This window comes from Nannobrachium achirus, assembly GCF_963921795.1.
Source record: "Nannobrachium achirus genome assembly, chromosome: 13".
NCBI classification, from domain to species: domain Eukaryota; kingdom Metazoa; phylum Chordata; class Actinopteri; order Myctophiformes; family Myctophidae; genus Nannobrachium; species Nannobrachium achirus.
The window spans coordinates 2230523-2247493 of record NC_137833.1 but is presented as its reverse complement, the minus strand read 5'-3'; the positions used below and the strand labels follow the sequence as shown (position 1 = coordinate 2247493).

Below are 16971 nucleotides of genomic sequence, written 5' to 3'. Positions count from 1 at the left end.
AATCTGACCTATATCTGGCCTACATCTGGTCTACCTGGCCACAACGCTCTCAAAGTTTTTTAGTTTAGTTTATTTCAGTCATTCATTGTGGCATCATACACATTTTTAGTCATGAATACAAAGATAATTTACTCTACAAAAATACAGCCACATTTCTGACCAAAAAGGCGTAGGCTGAAGCAATGCTTATTATGCCTACCCTTTTACAAAAAAGATTTGAGATGGAGATTTCAAAAATGAAGAGAAAAAACAAAACAGAAACATCAAGAACTAGAGGAAAAAACAAAAACAACAAAAAAGAAGAAAAAACTAAGAAATAGAGAAAAGGAAGCAAGGATCAAGACACTTTTGCTGTACATGTTGGGCGTTCAAAACATGGAGGACAGTGTTTTCTGAACGTATGCAAGTGGGCTATCATATACACACATATACATACCCACATACACACATATGTATACGTATACATATACACATATACACATGCCCATATACACACATATGTATACGTATACATACATATATAGTATACACACATACGTATACATATATAGTATACACACATACGTATACATCATACATGGGCAACTGGCGGCCTGGGGGCCACATGCGGCCCCCACCTCCACTTCATGCGGCCCGCAGGTTAATACCGGAATACCGATATATTATTGATTTCAGCTGTTACAATTCCAAACATGACCTGCTTTAATTCCGTCAGTCTATTTTAGTAGCTTAATGACTAGTATAGTAGTATTAAAATGTCTTTTCTTATGTCAATGTATTTGTATTTAGGTTCATAAAGTTAACATGAGTATATAACTAAATGCGTTTGAAATTAAATCAATTTACATTTCAGGATTCCAATTAAGAAATAACAAAAAATTATTCAGGATTCCAATTCAAAAGAAGCAAAAATAGACGATCGTTTTGAGCTTGTAGATCTGCTATTTTTGCTTCTTTTGTATGAGATACTAGATACTAGAATGACAAAGTAGGACGTAGCAATATGCAATGTGGCCCTCTGGAGTGAAGGTGGAAATATAGTGGCCCTCGCCATCATCAAAGTTGCCCACCCCTGGTATACATATACATACGTTTGTACGTCCTTTTTTTTTTTTAGCTTAATGTTTATTTCTTTTAGAGAATATAATTTTAAAACGTCAATTTAACATCTGAATTTAACTCTTCAATGTAATGTGTTTTATTGAGAGAACTGTCTAACTAACCTGTTGGTTTCATTCATAAAGATCTCTAATGGTTTTCCTCCCAGACAGACTGGAGGAGTGCAGTCAGAGCAGAGAGAAAGCACAGACTGTTGGTGAACTGTGTTGTTTCTCCTCCCAGCAGCGCCTCAGCTCACATCCCATAATAATAACCCCCACCCTGTGATGATGGTTATACTGTATGTGAGACAGGCAGGGACATGTCTTCATGGAGGATCAGGCACACATAGACATCAAAGGGGGCTTGAGCCCCTGCCCCTTTTATCTGTCTGTAAAAAGTGCCCTCTCCAGAACCATGAATGTAGTTTTTACTATGGTGAAATAAATGCAAACCTCATACCTCTCCATATGAACAGCTAAAAGATGAATTTTTAAGCCAGTTTTGAATGAAGCCAGCAAATTGCTTTTTTTTAGGGAAGGGGGAAGAGCATTCCACACCTGAATGGCAGTGTTGTGGAAGGTGAATTTACCCATATTTGTTTAAAAAATGGGTGGCACCAGATCCTTATTTGCGCTCCCTCTAGTATTATAGCCGTGAGAGTTGCTCACTCTTTTTGGGTGATTCTCTCTAATCAATGAAACATCAAAGACAACGACCTGTTTGGTGCATGTCATTGAGGGGAGGGGGAGGAGGGAATGTTTTGTGTACACACAAGTCAAACACAACCCCTCCCATCAGATCTCTTGTGATTGGGAATTTCAAATTTCAAATCCCCTCCCCTTTGTAATCAAATAGAATAGGGACAACTTCAGACTCAAGCTCCAGCGTAGAGTATGAAATCAGGCTACCATGCATCTGTCCCGTGTCTCACTGTGAATTTTTATCCCACAATTTCTTAACCCATTTTTTCACCCAGTGTCAATTATCTAATGTAACCCTGGGCTCTACTCTCCCTCTGCCAACCTGGGGAGACAACGGACTGACCCTCATGCTTCCTTTCTATGCACAAGGAGTCCAAGTCGCTTCTTTTCACCTGACAGTCTCTGATGTGTCCTCCCACAGCGGAGTAGGAGGAGGAGGAGGGGAGAGGAGGAAGGACGGAGCCTCCTCATCATCATCCTCAGTAGCAGGTGTTCGATCCCAGATGGAGGACATCGCCGAGCACCAGGAGAGCTCCGCCGCCGCCTCCCCGGGCACCTCCCACGCCTCGCCCTCCCCCTCCACCTCCTCGCACCCCCCCTCCCCGCACCCCCCCACCCCACAGGGCCCCCCCGCACCCCCCCACAGAGCCGCGGCGGCGGCAGACAGCGGCGGCGGGAAGGGCCCGTCCCCCTCCAAAAGGTTTCACCCATCGATCCGTCCGTCGCCTCGTCCATCTGACGGCTGCTGCTGCTAACCGTTGTTCAGCTGACTGCGTGCTGACCTTTATTAACCTTTAATCCATAATCTAAACTTTAAACTACTGGACGTTCTTAACCCTCTTTAACAGCGCTCTTCAAACGTCTTGGGCTTCCTCTGACTGTGCTAACTAGTAGCGATGCATCGATGTCTTATCGGTTTAGGGTCCCTATGTGACTTACCGATGTCTCTGGTTCACATTGGCACATTTCCTGGGGCAATCTGCCCAGATCATGCATGGCATGCATGTCTTCTTATTTTTTTATTTTTTTACTCTCAAAAAAGCATCTGCAATGCAGTGCATTTGAAACTACATTGCAGTGCACATCATGGGGTGATCACTGCGTGCCTCCTGTGAATTGTTTTATTTAAATTTTTGTTTATTTTATTTTTATTCTATTGCCAAGTGAGGTCAGCAGACAGAGTGACATGAGTGAGATGTGCCAATGTCGACCAGAAACATCGGTAACTAAGTCATATTGGGATATATCGGATATCGGACACGACGTCACCGATCCACGTCACAGATTAAAAAAATGATAATGAATAACCAAACGTTTTAGCATATACTTATTAAATAAACAATATCCCACAATCTTATCCAGCAAACGTTTTCCGTCGCTCCTCCACTCTTGAGACGAGACACGAGTTGCCGTTGCATTTTGCCCCCTGGCTTCAGTTATCTGAACTGAAGCCTATCCTACAATTAATAAATGGCTTTAATTGAAAGGCGATGCATTCTTTTGTATCAGTATCGAGAAATACCCGTAATTGCTGGACTATAAGCCACGGCTTTTTCCCCTTGTTTTGAACCCTGCGGCTTATACAACGGTGCTGCTTATATATATAGATTTTTACAGCTAACGGCCAGTTAGATAGTTTTACAATGGTCTTTAACAAGGATTTATATATAGATTTATACAGCTAACGGCCACCAGGGGCAGTCTAGTGGGAAGCAGTAAGGACACCTGCGGCTTATAGTCAGGTGCGGCGGCTTATATATGTATTTGTTTTTTGTTCTAAATTTAGCTGGTGCGGCTTATATTCAGGTGCGGCTTATAGTCCAGCAATTACGGTACCCAAATGTACACAGTATATATTGGATGGGATCGAAAATTGAAAAAAACTGTATCGATGCATCCCTATTGCTAGCCTTATTTATCTGACTGTGTGCTAACCTGTTTTCAGCTGACTGTGTGCTAACCTGTTTTCAGCTGACTGTGTGCTAACCTGTTTTCAGCTGACTGTGTGCTAACCTTTAAACTATGTTCTTAACTTCCTTTAACCTTTAACCTTTGTTCTTAACTCCCTTTAACAGCCAGTTTTCAAACATCTTGGGTTTCCTCTGACTGTGTGATAAGGCTGGGCGATGTATCGGAAATGTATCGATATCGAGGTATCAACATGCGAGGTATACATATCGACGAAGACTGCTTGAAATGAGGTATTGGTGTTTGTGTCAAATTAATGAACAGACACACTATGCATGCACGTAGCACATGCAAAAAAAGCAGTCCATCTGTAACCAGGTGTGGTTATTTCAATAAAACCATGTTGGGAAATGGAAATAATTATAAAATAAGACATTTAATGTCTTTATTCTATGTGTACTGTGCAGTGTGCATGCATGGATATGCTATTCATTATCTGGGTTAGGCAGGCAGTGGACCTAAAGCAGAAAAAACATTAAAAACGATATAATGCAATTGTTTTTACTAATATCGTGAATAATATCGATATCGAGGTATTCAACAACGTTATCGAATATCGAAGGTTTTCCTAATATCGCCCAGCCTTACAGTGTGCTACTGCTAACCTGTTTTCAGTGTGTTAACCCTTTAACTCTGCTCTTAAACCTCTTTAACAGTGGTTTTATTAAACCCCTTTAACAGTGGTTTTATTAAACCTCTTTAACAGTGGTTTTATTAAACCTCTTTAACAGTGGTTTTATTAAACCTCTTTAACAGTGGTTTTATTAAACCTCTTTAACAGTGGTTTTATTAAATCCCTTTAACAGTGGTTTTATTAAACCTCTTTAACAGTGGTTTTATTAAACCTCTTTAACAGTGGTTTTATTAAACCTCTTTAACAGTGGTTTTATTAAACCTCTTTAACAGTGGTTTTATTAAACCCCTTTAACAGTGGTTTTATTAAATCCCTTTAACACTTGGGGAGCCAAACGCGTTCAGGGACGAGTTATGGCCACTAGATGTCACCCTGCCACAGGAAGTTATATCGTTGAGGGACGAGTCAACAAATAGTTAACTTTTCGAGACCGCAGCTTCCCTTTGCATGCCCTGAATCCATTACGTCACCCAGCCAGGGCAGGAAGCCCCCTGTCTCTCCCCACACGGAAGGATTTTACATGGCTTTAGATTCTACTTTGAAACATAAGAACGGCTTTATCTGAGAATGAGGTAAAAACAGCCCCATGGAGGCAGAGAGCTGATTGTTTTCACGGCGACACTTTACCGCGAATTTACCGCGATTTTTTTACCGCGAGTTTCGCGAGCGTTTGTAAACAAATGGAGTACCTCCTCAATCTTCTCTGGACACGCACGTGCACACGCACGAAGCTTGCGGGGCTCATCAAAACATAACGTAAGTCAATGGTGGCACCAGCAACAGCTATAAATGTTATAAACCTTGGCCGCCCATGTGTTAACAGTGGTTTTATTAAACCTCTTTAACAGTGGTTTTATTAAATCCCTTTAACAGTGGTTTTATTAAACCTCTTTAACAGTGGTTTTATTAAACCTCTTTAACAGTGGTTTTATTAAACCTCTTTAACAGTGGTTTTATTAAATCCCTTTAACAGTGGTTTTATTAAATCCCTTTAACAGTGGTTTTATTAAACCTCTTTAACAGTGGTTTTATTAAACCTCTTTAACAGTGGTTTTATTAAACCTCTTTAACAGTGGTTTTATTAAACCTCTTTAACAGTGGTTTTATTAAACCCCTTTAACAGTGGTTTTATTAAACCTCTTTAACAGTGGTTTTATTAAACCTCTTTAACAGTGGTTTTATTAAACCTCTTTAACAGTGGTTTTATTAAACCTCTTTAACTCATATGCTGCCATTTAACAATACCTTCGTACTCTTTAACTGCCATTCTTCTCCATAGACTTCCATGTAATTCATAGTGCACGGATCATGCACACCCATGCCTAGATAATGCACCACGTGTGTCCACATTGCTCACAGCTTTCAAACAAAAAAATCCGAATGGAAATCCGTTCAGGCATTCATGAGATAGCAGCCATTATGTTTTACACTGTTGTGAGCTTGGAGGTCTGCTACCTGAGTTGTATGGGGGTTGTATGGGGGTTAAACAAGCAATTTCGCGATCGCTATCATGCCTACTAACGTTTTTGGGGTCCCAAAACATTTTTTGAAAAAAAAAGATTTTTGATTTTTTTTTTTTTTTTTTTCAAAATGGCGGAAATTCTCGGGTTCCTCGGGCGTGGCAGGAAGGGACATCGCGAAATTCTCGGGTTCCTCGGGTTTGGCAGGGTATGAGTTAACAGTGGTTTTATTAAACCTCTTTAACAGTGGTTTTATTAAACCTCTTTAACAGTGGTTTTATTAAACCTCTTTAACAGTGGTTTTATTAAACCTCTTTAACAGTGGTTTTATTAAACCTCTTTAACAGTGGTTTTATTAAACCTCTTTAACAGTGGTTTTATTAAACCTCTTTAACAGTGGTTTTATTAAACCTCTTTAACAGTGGTTTCATTAAACCTCTTTAACAGTGGTTTTATTAAACCTCTTTAACAGTGGTTTTATTAAACCTCTTTAACAGTGGTTTTATTAAACCTCTTTAACAGTGGTTTTATTAAACCTCTTTAACAGTGGTTTTATTAAACCTCTTTAACAGTGGTTTTATTAAACCTCTTTAACAGTGGTTTTATTAAACCTCTTTAACAGTGGTTTTATTAAACCTCTTTAACAGTGGTTTCATTAAACCTCTTTAACAGTGGTTTTATTAAACCTCTTTAACAGTGGTTTTATTAAACCTCTTTAACAGTGGTTTTATTAAACCTCTTTAACAGTGGTTTTATTAAACCTCTTTAACAGTGGTTTTATTAAACCTCTTTAACAGTGGTTTTATTAAACCTCTTTAACAGTGGTTTTATTAAACCTCTTTAACAGTGGGTTTTATTAAACCTCTTTAACAGTGGTTTTATTAAATCCCTTTAACAGTGGTTTTATTAAACCTCTTTAACAGTGGTTTTATTAAACCTCTTTAACAGTGGGTTTTATTAAACCTCTTTAACAGTGGTTTTATTAAACCTCTTTAACAGTGGTTTTATTAAACCTCTTTAACAGTGGTTTTATTAAACCTCTTTAACAGTGGTTTTATTAAATCCCTTTAACAGTGGTTTTATTAAATCCCTTTAACAGTGGTTTTATTAAACCTCTTTAACAGTGGTTTTATTAAACCTCTTTAACAGTGGTTTTATTAAACCCCTTTAACAGTGGTTTTATTAAACCTCTTTAACAGTGGTTTTATTAAACCTCTTTAACAGTGGTTTTATTAAACCTCTTTAACAGTGGTTTTATTAAACCTCTTTAACAGTGGTTTCATTAAACCTCTTTAACAGTGGGTTTTATTAAACCTCTTTAACAGTGGTTTTATTAAACCTCTTTAACAGTGGTTTTATTAAACCTCTTTAACAGTGGTTTTATTAAACCTCTTTAACAGTGGTTTTATTAAACCTCTTTAACAGTGGTTTCATTAAACCTCTTTAACAGTGGTTTCATTAAACCTCTTAAACAGTGGTTTTATTAAATCCCTTTAACATGGGTTTTATTAAACCTCTTTAACAGTGGTTTTATTAAACCTCTTTAACAGTGGTTTTATTAAACCTCTTTAACAGTGGTTTCATTAAACCTCTTTAACAGTGGTTTCATTAAACCTCTTTAACAGTGGTTTTATTAAACCTCTTTAACAGTGGTTTCATTAAACCTCTTTAACAGTGGTTTTATTAAACCTCTTTAACAGTGGTTTCATTAAACCTCTTTAACAGTGGTTTTATTAAACCTCTTTAACAGTGGTTTTATTAAACCTCTTTAACAGTGGTTTCATTAAACCTCTTTAACATGGGTTTTATTAAACCTCTTTAACAGTGGTTTTATTAAACCTCTTTAACAGTGGTTTCATTAAACCTCTTTAACATGGGTTTCATTAAACCTCTTTAACAGTGGTTTTATTAAACCTCTTTAACAGTGGTTTCATTAAACCTCTTTAACAGTGGTTTTATTAAACCTCTTTAACAGTGGTTTTATTAAACCTCTTTAACAGTGGTTTCATTAAACCTCTTTAACATGGGTTTTATTAAACCTCTTTAACAGTGGTTTCATTAAACCTCTTTAACATGGGTTTTATTAAACCTCTTTAACAGTGGTTTTATTAAACCCAGTGGTTTTCAATCGTCTTGGGGATTTCTTCTGACTCAACCCTCCTTTCGCCGGGTTTATGATGCAAGCCAGCAATTTGTTCAAGATAGCAGGTTTTTCATTTTCATTCGGACAGGTTTTTTTTTAGAGCGAACATGGAACTGTGTCAGTGTTTTTATCATTAAAACATAATGGGGACATAATGTATTAATAATAATGGCTGGCTAACGGGTGGATATTGTGATTGAATCAGTGCTACAAGTATCTCACCACCATGTCAAACACAAGCAAAATACTCAATACTACCAACACAACCTAATAGTGCAGAGACAAACAAAAAAAGGACCTGGAAAGTACAACTATAGTTCCAGTTAAATAAGTGGCTGCTCTCAAGCTAAACAATGAGACACACAACGGTCGCTTGACAAGGACCTTCCTAACCTAGGACGACTGTAGCCTTATTTAACTGGACTATAGTTGTACTGACTCTGACCTCAGGGAGGGTGCTCATGTGCGTCTTGCTGTGTCACCCTTCCTAGTTTTTCTTTTAGTTTCTATTGCCATGGCAGTGGATGGGGGTCAGTGCATCTGCCTCTGACTGTCTAACCCTGACCCCAAGAGTTCATATTAATAGAAAGCTACATCCTCCCAACCCTTCTTCACCTTTGACCCTCGACCCTTGAACCCCCTCCCCTCGTGACCTTTGACCATGACAGAGAGAACGGCGGCGGGCCAGGCAGGAAGTGACATCATCACTTCCTCCTGGGGAAGTCAGTCCAAGACAAACAATAGAACGACCTCCTGGTCTCAGTTCCCTCTGGAGCAACATCCTCTTCACAGCTTTGGTCCAGTCTGTTTAAAATAAACATAAAAATCACTTATTTTGTATCACTTACACCTCCATGAAACCATTGAGTGACATCTAGAGCCACACGGACACAATGTGACACAATGCTGTACCCGCTCCAACTGTATGTGGAAGGGCCGGCATTCACCAAATATTCGGATATCAAAGTCACTATTCGACGTTGTTCACCGAACTTATTTAATTGTTTTTATTGTTTTGTCTTAAAAATATATATTGTATTTCTTCATGGTTTAAAAAGCTTGGCTAGATAGGAAGTCATAAAAACCCTGACAAGCACTTGAAATTGTAGGTATTACGTTTAATGTGACTCTGTTCCGCAGATAAATATTGTGAAAATAGCAGATCTACATGCGAGGCGTTGTGAGCATGTAGATCTGCTATCTTCGCAATGTTGGCCTCTTGCTTACTTAATATTTGACGGTTTGGCCAGTCCTATCGAATATTCGACTATTCGAATACTTTGAGGTGGAATAATTCGAATACTAAAAATCACTATTCGTGAAGGCCTAGATTTATGTCGGGTTCGGGCCGAACTTGAGAACTGTAGTGCAGATTTCTGTGTGCGTCCTCCGCATGCACAGCCTGTCTCTGCATAACTGCAACGTGTTTCCCTTTTATGACTGTTTCCTAATCCTACAGTAGCTTAGTGTCTGTCTGTCTGCTGCTCTGTCTGCTGTTAGTCAGGGAAAATTATCAGAATACCTGTCAAATCTGGGAATAAATTCCTTAACAAACAATTTCTTCACCAATGTGTTTGTGAAGGTGTCTAGTAACATATCTAACAAAGATTGAAATTCAACATCCCTAGCAAAATGTTTGACAGCTAGGGTAATGCTGGGTCTCATTCACTTACTATACGCTATACTATATGCTTTATACAATATGCTTGGGTTGTGAGGGGTCTAACTAGGTGTTTTTAATTATTCTGAATCCATTGCAAGCATTTGTTTTGTACGAAAATTGGGCCAAAAACAGACGCTAAAAAACGATGGTTTAGTGATGAGTCATCACTTTTCACAGTTGTATATGGGGTCCATTTTTGGCCCAAGGAATGTTTTTCGTGCAAAACAAATGCTTGCAATGGATTCAGAATAATTAAAAACACCTAGTTAAGGTGGTTGCACACTGCGGCGTTTTTCGGGCCGAATATCGGAGTGAATTTTGGAGCACGCAAATAAAAAAATCAACCTCACGTTATGTCAGTCACGTTTGCACACTGCCGCCCGTTTCGCGCACCACTCAGTCCCTTGCTCTCTCTATCTCTCTCTCTCTCTCCTTGCCCTGAAAAACGCATTTCGCAACGAAAAACGCAGCAGTGTGCAACCAGCTTTTAGGAGTAATCTTTTCCCTTACCCTAGCTGTCAAACATTTTGCTAGGGATGTTGAATTTCAATCTTTGTTAGATATGTTACTAGACATCTTTACGAACACATTGGTGAAGACATTGTTTGGTAAGGAATTTATTCCCAGGTTTTATTAACATTCCCTGACTATGTGTGTGTGCTGTTGTCTGTCTTTCAGTCTCAGGCTGCCGACACACATTTAAGGCACATGCTTTGTGCTTTACCTGGGGGGACTGCTAACTGTGTGTGTGTGTGTGTGTGTGTGTGTGTGTGTGTGTGTGTGTGTGTGTGTGTGTGTGTGTGTGTGTGTGTGTGTGTGTGTGTGTGTGTGCGTGTGTGCGTGTGCGTGCAGGGGTCACAGTGCTAAGCGGGGGTCCATGGAGAGGTCCCAGAGCAGCACGTGGGACAGTGGCGAGGACAGCAGGAGCAGGCTGGTCAAGGCTGCGTCCACCTCCAGACTACTGGCCAAGGTGGCCAAGACCGCTGAGAGGTACGTTTATACACACACACACACATACACACACACACACACACACACACACACACACACACACACACACGCGCGCGCACGCACGCACTAGGGCATTAACGACTTGTGGTTTTTGCAAGTCGACTCGACTCAGTAAAAAAGTTGAGTTGAAGTCGACTTTATCGTTTGATGACGTCATCACATCACACACGACCCCCCAATTATTTTGGGGGGTCCCCAGATGATTAACTTAATGTGAAACATTGTTTTCTCACTCAACTGTAAACAAACCAACATAAAGTTTAAGTGTATAGAGGGTATCTGCACATTTCTAAAGTGACAATTTAAGGACTTTTTAATACCTCTAAAATGACAAATTAAACATTGTCCAAATTGTCAAATATTAGAGGCAGAAATTGTGAAAATTGCAGATTTACATGCTCACAACGCCTCGCAACGCGAGGCGTTGTGAGCATGTAGATCGGCTATTTTCACAATGGTCAACTCTTGCTTACTTAATATTTGACAGTTTGGCCAATACTTTGAGGTCGAATAATTCGAATACTAAAAATCACTATTCGTGAAGGCCCTAGTACACACACACACATGCACACACACACACACACACACACACACACACATGCACACACACACACACACACACACACACACACACATGCACACACACACACACACACACACACACACACACACACACACACACACACACACACACACACACACACATGCACACACTGTACACTGTAATGCAGGGATGGGCAATTGTTTTTTCCTTGGGGCCACATGAACAATAGAACATATTGTGGAGGGCCGCTGGGCCAAAAGGCAGTGCTCCCAGCAAGATGTGCTCCCCACAAACTGAACACACAGCTTTACCTCCGACTTCACTAAATAAATACTTAGCAGTCCATTTTTTGTTGAAAACCCTGCATTCTGCATCAACTTTTCTTTTTTTAGCCACTTTAGTCGTTTTTGATGGGTAAGGTAAGGCAGGAGCTCTCCCCCCTCTCCCCTCTCAGAGGGGAAAAAGAACCAGGATTTGGGGGGCACCAGTGCCATCTCGTGTATGGGAAAGAGAGTGGTTCTCGGTGGGGCAGGCCGGCGGCGGCGCCGCCCCTCCCGACGGAGCCTGGAGGTGGTCTAGGAGCCAGGGCTCCTCTCCCTCCTCCTTCCTTTGAAAAAACTCTCTGGCAGGAAATGGGCACTTCCTCCATCACGGAGGTATGTGGTCTTGACGTGTGACCATTCTGACCACCTGCTTGTTAATGAGACAACATCCAATGATCACGCACACGTGCTGATGTACGCATTGTGTCCATATGTACGTGAATAAAAACTTCAAAATAAAAGCAATGTAGCTTTAGTCCATGCATGAGGTAAAATGTGTTTATTTTGTAATTTTCCATTAACCCTACAAGGGCTGGTCAGAGTGAACCAAAGGGCCTCACAATGCAGAGGTCTGCTGTAATGTGTTTGTAATGTCATGTTTTCTTTGTTTTCTAGACATAAGGATCCAGTGGTCAGTCAAGGTAAATATGACATCATCTTCATAATACACACACAGGCGCGAGGAGACTTTTTCGTGCGGGTTTTGACCAAGTCACAGCTAGGCTGGCGATGCAGAAGGGAGGCGAAGGGAGATCTCTTGTGTCAAGCGCATCTCTGCAGACAGCACAGTAGAAGCGGGCGACGCGTGAAATAAAATAATAAACACGTCTTTGTTATTTTATGAAAATAGTGTTTATTTTGTATTTTTAGTTACGTGTTGCCCGTTACTACAAAAAAACCTTTGCGGGTCCTTTTTTTTTCAACGTATAACATAGAATGACAGACACAAACACAGAATGCAGAACAAGAAGACAAACTCGTAAAACCCAATGCAAAATAATTGTATTTGGTAAGGATAGGCTTTGTTATCATGTATTTATTGTAGCGAAAATTGTGTTTTTACTGTAGCAAGTTGCCAACATTTTAATAAAATAACAAATAAGTGTTTGTTATTTTATTTTACACAAGCGGTCTCTCTTCTCATCCCTTCTGCATGGCGAGCCTAGCTGTGACGTCATCCTCCTTGGTCAAAACCCGCACGAAAAAGTCTCCTCGCCACACACACACACACCATCTGTAACAAGAAATACATTGCCCACTGTTGTATTATGAACTGTGTTTTAACTCTGAGAGTGTACACACAGAACCAAATGGACTGTAGAGGGTCCATTTGGTTCCATTTGTACCCTCGCTAGAGTTACAGACCTGTAAAGCCTCTATCAGAGTCCAGGGAGAAGAGCTATTCACCTCAAATGTTAGGTGATCAGCTATCCACCTAAAGTGAGAAAACAAGTGGAGGCCATCATAGTCAGTCACGGTGAAGTCCTATCACTGTGACTGACTGGTTTAGATCGACCAATCAGTGAACAGGGTGATGGGCCGATCTGTCTGATAGTGAAAACAGAGAGATGTTTCGGGGTTCGCGGTGGATAGCTCTTCACCGCGGTGCCTACTATGATAGGGGCTTAAGGGTGTTGGTATTGTGCATGTTGTTTGAGTGACATTCTCTCTGTCTGTCAATCAGCCAAAATGTCGACCCGAGAGAAAAACAGCCAGGCTGGTAAGTTCTACAGCAGGCTAACAGGCTAGCACGCTAACAGGCTAGCAGCTAGCACGCTAACAGGCTAGCAGCTAGCATGCTAACAGGCTAGCACGCTAACAAGCTAGCAGCTAGCATGCTAACAGGCTAGCAGCTAGCATGCTAACAGGCTAGCACGCTAACAAGCTAGCACGCTAGGAGCTAGCACGCTAACGGGCTAGCACTTTAACAGGCTAGCACGCTAACAGGCTAATATCTGAGCTAGCACGCTAACAGGCTAATATCTGAGCTAGCACGCTAACAGGCTAATATCTGGGCTAGCACGCTAACGGAATGATCGCTTGACCTGTTCTCATGCCATATATCTTCACCTGACCTCCCCCTCCCCCTCTGTGTGTTTCTTTGTTTCTTTCTTTATTTCTTGCTTTCTTTCTTTGTTGCTTTCTTTCTTTCTCTCTCATATTTTGGTTCTGCTGGTTTGGGGTTTCTGACTCGGGCGCGTAGCTATCCATGTTTCCATGTGCCGTTGTTTCCAGCGGCCAGTTGTCCGAGGCTAACCTGCCGTCGTTGGTGAACGCTAATGTGTACCTGGTGAATGCGAACCCAAAGCCTAAACCTTAACCTAACCGGAGTACTGGGGATTGGAAACAGCGAGACATCGAAATATCAAGATTTTTGCCTTTCGACTCACGGCTTCCGCTGCTCACCTGCACGGCACCTGTCTGTCTGTCTGTCTGTCTGTCTGTCTGTCTGTCTGTCCCGCTGTCTGTCTGTCTGTCTGTCTGTCTGTCTGTCTGTCTGTCTGTCCCGCTGTCTGTCTGTCCCTCTGTCTGTCAGGAGAGAGCATTGTCTCACAGACTGCGTGTGAAACTCAAAAGCTGCTTTTTCAAATCAATAAAACAGTTTTTGTTGTTACATTGTGGGTCCAGATATAGATTTCCTAGAGGAGCCATGTAACGCTAGGGACCATGAATTCGTCTCCCCCATTGACTAACACTAAAGGCCTGTCCATACTTTCTCCGACCTCCAAACTTGTCATCAGAAAGGTCCGGTTCAACTACACAATGACGTCACTCCCATCTTCTGAAAAGCATTACCTCGAATTAGAGTTTAGAAAGCTGCACGTCAGAAAGTCGGAAATCTCTGAAGAAAAGTTTGGGGGTCGAAGAGAGTACGGACAGGCCTTAACACTATCTCTAACCCTAACCTCACGCCGGACCAATGAGACATCGGACTTAAAGGGACAAGTTACAATGGGTGTGTATGGGGAGAAAAGCCCATAACGTGTTTACCTGTTGAAAGTGGAATATCCCTTTAATTTGAGCTTGTAGATCTGCTATTTCCAGCAAAGATATTTTATGTGAAAACAAAAAAGATTATACTTTTTCTTTTTTCTGGTGATTTACCAAGTGATTAACACAAAGCTGTTAAAACGTGTTTAATTAATATGAACAGTAGTGAATGTGTGATGTGATGAGTTTATTTGTATAGTTGTATATCGAAACAATGTTACAAAGTGCTGTGCAGAAAAGTAAGAAGAAAAAATGCGAACAAAGCAAAATCTAAATATAGCAAATGTCAGAACAGAAAACACATTTAAAATAGGACAATTATCAGCAGATGTTTTTAACCCTTGCTCCCCTGGTGCCTGACGTTGCTAACCTTAGCTGCGACCAAAGCCTAAACCGCTTGTGCTTATAACCAACTGCCTCTTTTGGCCCGATCAAAAAGTATTCATTTTTGTATTTATACATTTTTATCCCACGATTGTGGAACCCATTTGGTTTAGGGATGACACACCTTTGGGATGTCTCTCATATTGCTAACCCTGTGTGTGTGTGTGTGTGTGTGTGTGTGTGTGTGTGTGTGTGTGTGTGTGTGTGTGTGTGTGTGTGTGTGTGTGTGTGTGTGTGTGTGTGTGTGTGTGTGTGTGTGTGTGTGTGTGTGCGTGTGTGTGTGCGCGCATGTGTGTGTGTTTGTGTGCGTGTGTGTTTGTGTGTGTGTGTTTGTGTGTGCGTGTGTGTTTGTGTGTGTGCGTGCGTGTGTGTGTGTGTGTGTGTGTGTGTGTGTGTGTGTGTGTGTGTGTGCGTGTGCGTCTCTCTCTCAGAGGGGAACCACATCAAGATGTTCATGCGAGGTCGTCCCATCACCATGTTCCTCCCCTCAGACGTAGAGAACTATGAAGACATCAGGACAGAACTCCCTCCAGAGAGACTCAAACTGGAGTGGGTGTATCCTTCAATCAAACCGTCCACTAAACAACAACTAAATAAAAACTAATCTATGATGACTAAAACTATGACTAAATACACGGACAATGTCGTCAACAAATGAAAACTAGGTAGCCGGGGAGCCACAGGCCCAAAATGTGAGAGGACCTGTGATGTCATAACATACTTTTTATTTTAGTTTTTTCTATTAATTTGGTCAATAAGGTACACAGAATGAGAGGCCTGCTCTGCTGAAAAAAAAAAGAAAAAAAACATCAACGTCACTATACAGGAAAAGTCAAACCCAACATTCCTTGGGCTAGATTTCAGCCCCACAAAACGGTGAAAAGTGATCAAAAAGTCATCAACAATCACAGTTTTGAGAGGCCGAAATCTAGCCCAAGGAATGTTTTTCATGCAAAACAAATGCTTGCAATGGATTCAGAATCACGAAGAACCCTTAGTTTGACCCCTCACATGCTACTTAAAGCAGATTCCTTTTGTATTCTTTTCCTGTATGGTGAAGTCGATGGGACAGTGAATATAAATGGCCATAACCTTTTTTCGCAATGTTTCCGGCAGAGCAGGCCTCTCATTCTGTGTACCTTAATGACCAAATGAATAGAAAAAATAAAAATAAAAAGTATGTCATGACGTCACAGGTAAAACCCTATTCTTTGAGCTTTTGGGCCTGTGGCTCCCCGACTAAGGTGAAAACTAATGACACTAGTAGTATCATTGTAACAGTGTATTCCAGCCCCATCCGCCCTGCGAGAACACGCTCCCAGCGTCCCCAGCGACAATCGAAGTGGTGCTGTGGCCTCACAGCTCGAAGGTCCTGGGGACCTTCTAGCTGTGAGGCGACTGCACCACCGACTGCGTTGTAATTGTATTTTTGATAGGGGGGTCCTACAGGGGGTCCTTGGGTAGACACCACACTGTCTGTCCGGCAGCCTGTCTGTCTGTCTGTCATGTTGTCCATCCTTATGGCGGAGCAGCTTCGGCTACCGTGGGAGAGACTGCAGAGCCAACGTGTTCCTGCTCCCCACCGGAGAGATCGTCTACTTCATCGCCTCCGTGGTCGTCCTGTTCAACTATGAGGAGAGAACGCAGAGGCACTACCTGGGACACACTGACTGTGTTAAATGGTAGGTTACTGTCTGTCTGTCTGTCTGTCTGTCTGTCTGTCTGTCTACCTGGGACACACTGACTGTGTGAAATGGTAGGTTACTGTCTGTCTGTCTGTCTGTCTGTCTGTCTGTCTGTCTGTCTGTCTGTCTGTCTGTCTGTCTACCTGGGACACACTGACTGTGTGAAATGGTAGGTTACTGTCTGTCTGTCTGTCTGTCTGTCTGTCTGTCTGTCTGTCTGTCTGTCTGTGTGCATGGAATAAAGTTCTCCAGTCATTTGTATGAGAGGTCAAACATGCATATTCCTCAAATTGTCTTGATTTGAATGATTTTTTTCCTATTGATTACTTACGCCACGGAGACTTGAGTTCAATATGAATCTGT

The 16971-nt window shown here is 41.3% G+C and overlaps 1 protein-coding gene across 1 annotated transcript in view; it reads left to right on the top strand.

Annotated features, from left to right (window-relative positions):
• eml4 (EMAP like 4) overlaps nt 1–16971 on the top strand; it is a 118995-nt gene that overhangs the window by 42827 nt on the left and 59197 nt on the right. The window contains exons 4-9 of the mRNA XM_080741004.1: nt 2224–2502; nt 10523–10660; nt 12164–12189; nt 13233–13268; nt 15355–15478; nt 16456–16605. Of these exons, the coding sequence (XP_080597130.1) occupies nt 2224–2502; nt 10523–10660; nt 12164–12189; nt 13233–13268; nt 15355–15478; nt 16456–16605 (753 nt within the window). The remainder of the gene's footprint in view (nt 1–2223; nt 2503–10522; nt 10661–12163; nt 12190–13232; nt 13269–15354; nt 15479–16455; nt 16606–16971) is intronic.